The sequence below is a fragment of the Sabethes cyaneus genome, chromosome 3 (genome assembly GCF_943734655.1).
Source record: "Sabethes cyaneus chromosome 3, idSabCyanKW18_F2, whole genome shotgun sequence".
In the NCBI taxonomy this organism is placed as follows: Eukaryota; Metazoa; Arthropoda; class Insecta; order Diptera; family Culicidae; genus Sabethes; species Sabethes cyaneus.
The window spans coordinates 190,720,616-190,727,010 of NC_071355.1; the positions used below are offsets into that span (position 1 = coordinate 190,720,616).

The window sequence follows — 6,395 nt, forward strand, 5'->3', positions numbered from 1 at the left end:
CGCAAGGCATTGTCGTTATTCTACAGCCAGGAAAACCTGCATGACCAGCAGAAATTTTGCAGAATAACATTTGTCATGCCGTCCTACACAAATACATGTGCGTTAGCTTCGTAAACATTGTTGTGATTTTTAGTTCGGACGATGAAAAATTTTGATGGACGGATTTTAAAACGGTACGACGAATTTTAGAAATAAAGTCAGTTGCGTAATTTCAATAATATGCTTTAATAGTCGCTTTTCAGTGATTTCAAAGTTCACGGATCGGAAGGTAAGTGTGTTTTAGTCAAATCAGCACAAGAACTTTTGGAGTATTCATGAAATCCATCCAACAAATGATGAAAATTAGAATGGCTTATTACTTATTACGACGGGAATTAGGAAAAAACCCTGCTTCTGCTTTTTGAGTTTTGACTTTTAAGGTTTACTTTCCGGGTTTTAACTAGATTTTGTTTGTTTTTTAATGTTTAGTGTTGACTATTGGCTTCGTTTTCTTGTCTTTTGATTTTTGTCTTTAGAATTTTGACGTTTGATTTTTGTCTTAAATTTTACCTTCGACATTTGACTATTAATTTTGGCTTTTAGTTTTTGACGTTCGTTTTATCTTTTGATTTTGCTTTCAGAATTTTAACTTTTTGAAGTTTAAATTCAAGTTTTATTTCTAGTTAAATTTTAAGTCTAATGTTAAGTCTAATTCCAAATTAAACTTCATGTCGAATTCAAATTCAAGCCCAATTCTAATGTAGTGTAAAGTAAAGTTTTATCTCCAATTTCAATTCTTATTGAAAGTTCGCTAATGAGCCCATGTCGTGGTACGAACCTCAGTTCTCAATATTATTTAATGTAAAAAATTCCTATGATATGACTCAGACAGAAGTTTTGAGTCTTTAACCTAACCCGCCGTCACTTTGCGATAACTAATTTAATTGCCGAAAAATAGATCCGCCACTATATGATTACTCGATTTTTTTAGGTCAAAACTATGTCTTGGGAGGTCGGTGCCCCGCTACCTGAAGGGGTCCCAAACTACCATAGGAAAAAATCCTGACTCCAAAAACCGCCACATGTCAAATTTGGTTTCATTTGCTTGATTAGTTCTGAGGAAATTTGTTTTTCATTTGTATGGGAACAACTCCTCTTAGAGAGAGGAGGGGTCTCAAACCACCATAGAAAAAAATCTTGTCTCCAACAATCGCTGCATGCCAAATTTAGTTTCATTTGTTCGGTTAGTTCTTGAGTTATGAGGAGATTCATGTTTCGTTTGTATGATTGCTTCCCTCTTACAAGGGAAAGGGGTCTCAATCCACAATAGACAAATTTAATTTCATTTGTATGAGAGCCCTCTTTTCCAGAGGAGGAGGGATCTCAAACCAACACAAGAACCTTCCCCGGCCCCAAAAGCCCCTGCATAGAAATTTTCACGGTGTTCGGCTCAGTAGTTTCCGAGTCTATAAGGAATGTACAGACAGGAACACAATTTGGCAAGCCATGAGCGATGTGGTATGTTGTACCGTATTGCTGAAACCCAGCTCCTCCATATTAAAAACAAGCAATTGTACAGGTATACCTCGATAGTACGTGCACCTTTGCTTCGTTTAGCGTACGTATTACCGAAATGTACGTGCTACCGAATCACAATTTTAGGTACGTACTATCGAGGTATGCCTGTAGTAGGAAAAGATCAGCGGTCACCATTATCTGTAACTTTTTGGACCCCACTATTTTAAAGAAGAAAAATGGAACTTTTGGTTATTGGTACATCCACATAATCAAAAATGAATTTCTATTTACTTTTTTCTATTTCCTATTTCCTACTTTCTATTTTCTTTTTTCTTTTTTCTATTTTCTATTTTCTATTTTCTATTTTCTATTTTCTATTTTCTATTTTCTATTTTCTATTTTCTATTTTCTATTTTCTATTTTCTATTTTCTATTTTCTATTTTCTATTTTCTATTTTCTATTTTCTATTTTCTATTTTCTATTTTCTATTTTCTATTTTCTATTTTCTATTTTCTATTTTCTATTTTCTATTTTCTATTTTCTATTTTCTATTTTCTATTTTCTATTTTCTATTTTCTATTTTCTATTTTCTATTTTCTATTTTCTATTTTCTATTTTCTATTTTCTATTTTCTATTTTCTATTTTCTATTTTCTATTTTCTATTTTCTATTTTCTATTTTCTATTTTCTATTTTCTATTTTCTATTTTCTATTTTCTATTTTCTATTTTCTATTTTCTATTTTCTATTTTCTATTTTCTATTTTCTATTTTCTATTTTCTATTTTCTATTTTCTATTTTCTATTTTCTATTTTCTATTTTCTATTTTCTATTCAGTGTTGTTATTCATGGATTACGGTACACTCAAGTCTCTTTTTACAAGTTGTTATACGATTTATTATTGCGGTTGTTTTACATGATTTTCGAGTCAACGCGGTGTTTTATATGATTTTTTGTATTACGTGGCCTTTTCAACGATTTTTGAATTTGAACGGTTTTTCGGCAATTTTTAGATTTTAAATAGCTTTTTAGATTATTGTTTATTTAACTTGGTTTTTACGACGATTTTTGAATCAATGCGGTTTTTTACAACATTTTTCGAATTAACGCGGATTTTTTAACAACAGTTTTCGATTTAACGTGATTTTTTAACAGTTTTATTTCACGCGTCACGTATTCCCCGTGTAAAAAAAGTCTTGAGTGTTCTGATTCAGTTCCAAACCCTCTTAAAGGTTATTTCAAAATATCAAATTCCCTGGCAATTGTTTTCTAAATGATAATTATTTTATGAGAGTGAAACGCTTTCTCATGCATGAATTGATCGCAAGTGGTGCAATCAAACATGTATGGTTTTTAAATCATCGCGCTGACTTTTGACGAATTAACAAAGTTGGGCTCTTATTTTGCGGGTGGCTTTGAACCTTTCATTTGCTGCTGCAAATTGATTTAAAAGAGTGGCTCATGGTTTACGGCTCGTTTGTTCGCAACGTTGACATTGTGGTAAACCTTACTCAAAGTAAATTTATTTAGTTTTAGCTAAAACTGGATAAAACTACTCCAAATGCTCTTAAAGTGTACAAACTCAGATTTTGAATATTTTTCCCACCAAAACATTGGCAGTAAAAACTAAAAAGTGCGTTATTTATCACAGAGAATAATTCAATTATTGGTAGCAAGTAGCCAAAACTGATTAATATTTCTACTCATAATTTGAGTTAGTACACTTTAATGGCAATTTTACCATGTTTTAGCTAAATCTGACCCATGCAGAGGTAGACTCATTTAAGAGTGTACGATTCACGAACCAAACTTCGTGTTACTTTCAGGAAGTTGCGAAGAACTGTGGTTCACTGTCGTGAACCTTTCGTGCTATTTCCTGTGAAACAGTTCATTTGCGCGGTTCATGAGGTACGTTATAGGATTTCAAGTTTATCACTTAGAATTAGGGATGGAAAAACCAATTATACCAGATTGCATTCAAGGCAAGCAAAAGTAATATAGTTGCATCTCACTAAGTTACATAGCGTATCTCCGATAAGCTCTCAACTAGACACGAGGCGACGCACGCGGGTTACAGCTAGTTAAGAATAATCTTGAAGCATGCATAATATCACACCAGGTTTACTTTCAAACTAGATCTTGTAGCCATTTTGTATATCCTTGTTCCACTTAACGCTACCGGTTACGACCGGATTGACGCCGCAAGTATATTTTGACAACTTCATAATTATCATATGAGACTCAGATAACGTTGTAACTTTGATCGATTAATGAATTTTAGTACCCTTTTTTGCAAAGAAATATGCTTGTTTATGCTTTATTGATTTATTTTTCTTTATTTTACAATTCACCTGACTTATCAGTCTTAAATTAAGACTTAAGCTTAATGAACTAAGCTATAATAAACTAGAACTTGTAATCATTCGTTTGAAATTGCAATAAATCCCAACCGGCAAGTCACTTTTGAGATTATCGTTGTACGGTGACGATCGGAAGTAAGTTCGGATCGAGAATCACAAAAAGATCCTTCACATGTTCCACCCTTTTCAGTACTTTGTCGTCAATTTTGTAGCCGAAAACTATAGGCGATTTGCTTCGGTGGAACGTCATCACCTCCCATTTAGAGACGCTTATGGTCAAGTTTTTCACTTTGGACCAATTTACAAACGTATCCAAAAGCAAGCCATTAATAGTCAACTCTAAAAAATGTGAAAGGTCATTAACAGTTTTCACTTTGACCTGAAATATTTTTCCAACTGGCGATAAAAAAAACAAATGATTTAATTTCAAATCACAATTCGGCTCTTAGTGGCAACTGCCACCATACTTTAACACATGAACGAAATAGAAAAAAAAACACTCCGCTGAACCTTTTGGCGGTACATGCAACTTTCCGAGTGGGCCGGTAAAGTACGTGAAAAGCGATGCAAACTGGAATTTAAATTTTGTTTTCGTAATTTCCCTTCACGCTCATCGAATGTTTCTCCAACGGGGTACTTTGGCACTGTAATATATACCGTCCGAAAATGTAGTATCCGAGTTGAGGATTTCGCAAAAAAGTTCGCCTTTCCGGCTTCGTCAGCTCCGGTCACGAACGGAACAGAGCGAGCGGCTAGAGGTTAGGCAAATGAAAAAGTTTTTCACTTCTGACTGAACTACGCTGCACAAGTTGGATTTGCTCTTATTTTTTCTCGATCGCGATGGAAAACAGCCACAGTATGCTCACTATCAACGTAACATTGACCAATGTGTCATTCCCGGGAAAACTGAAAAACTTTCATTCTATAACCATTGACAAAGTTACAATTACCAGAGGAAAGTTATGTATTATTCATGTCATCATGAAACATTGTGTCTTTTCTATGTTTTTGGTGTAGACGATTTGGTGAATTGGCCACTTCGTCGTTTGTAAACAAATGCTAAAGGTTCGACTCGGCTGGCCGGCTCGATGGGATTCAATTGTTTTACAGTGTTCGTTCGCTTCGAATCAGAAACAAATCCTCAACTGCCTGCTGGTGAACGTAGTGGAGCGGGATGTGAAAGAAAACTCGTTTTCTAATCAAAGCCGTTAATCTTTTTATTCCAACAGAAAACTCAACCGCCCTTGCAGCAGTCGAAGGCAGATATATCAAGGGAGATCCTCTGAACGGTTACTACGACTTTATAATCTCCGAGGGATCGTACAAATTTTGGGCGGTTTTTCAGGTAAAGAAAGGATTTTTTGCTAGCAGTTTCCATCGTCTGTGGAATTAAAATTGAAACAACTTTTTTTTCAGGTGATAACAGCAGTGCTCATCATTTATTCCACCTTCGCCGCAATCTATTACTCAAAGGTAAGCCCGCTGACGTCGGATTACGACTATATAGACTATCTGAACGGCGGTAGATCCTTTGCCGGAGGCAGACCGGCAAGCGGGAGAAGTGACTCTCTAGTTGATACCTGGGACCGGCTGCTCCATAAACCGTGGTTCAACGTGGTCACTCGGTCCTTCGGATTCATTATGGATGCAATCGAGCGGGTACCGCAATAATTAGGCTGGTTCGTAGAAAAATGGAAGTTTTTATGAAACATTTGATACATGTTTGAAGATGGTAAATAGCGAAAGTGTTTTTCGAATGTTTCATTTAAATTCTTACTGGTATGAATAATAGCAATCTGCTTGAGCTAATTTTCAATTCAATTGATTTGAAATTGAACTGTTCGTTAAACCCCCAATTGAGTCCAAATAAATTCCAATAGTCAATAGGAAACAATAATATCACAAATTGAGTTTGATTTTAAACTCAATTAATTATCAATCGCAAATGATATATTTGAAAATCTATCAATACAAATATTGAACTCTCAGATTGGCTAAAATTCATTTAAACTTTTTATGCTGATATGTGCAAAATTGGACTTAATCGCGATAATTCTTTGCTGGCATCTTTAGTAAGCTTATGTTTTCTCAAACAATTTTCTGTCGACATTCGTAATTTTAGCCATCTCATGTTCGCTAGAATGAATCAGTGAAATAGTATCATGGAAATACCGACAATAATCATGTTTTATTTATGTTTAAAAATACGAAACAATAAATGTTTAAGCTAAATAGTTTTCGTACCTACACTTAACTGATATGAAAAAGTGACAGATAAAAATTGCACTGTTAGATCTTCTTCAAAAGAAACTACCCTGTTATTAACACGTTACAGATGTGACGGCCACTCTATACCATTGAATACTAGTTAATAGATACCTAAACATGTTACGGTTGACGAAGGTCAGTAGGCTATGGTGGGCCGGACACGTCGAAAACAATACTTTTCAACAACCCCACTGGCACCAGGAACAGAGAGGCTCAACGTACAAGACGGCTGGGCCAGGTTGGAAGTGACGACATGATGTAGACCGACGA

The 6,395-nt window shown here is 34.9% G+C and overlaps 1 protein-coding gene across 1 annotated transcript in view; it reads left to right on the top strand.

Annotated features, from left to right (window-relative positions):
• Positions 1-5,528, top strand: part of LOC128740525 (uncharacterized) — a 30,960-nt gene extending 25,432 nt beyond the window's left edge. The window contains exons 4-5 of the mRNA XM_053836070.1: positions 5,087-5,202; positions 5,274-5,528. Coding sequence (XP_053692045.1) covers positions 5,087-5,202; positions 5,274-5,528 — 371 coding nt within the window. The remainder of the gene's footprint in view (positions 1-5,086; positions 5,203-5,273) is intronic.
• Positions 5,529-6,395: the final 867 nt, after the last annotated feature.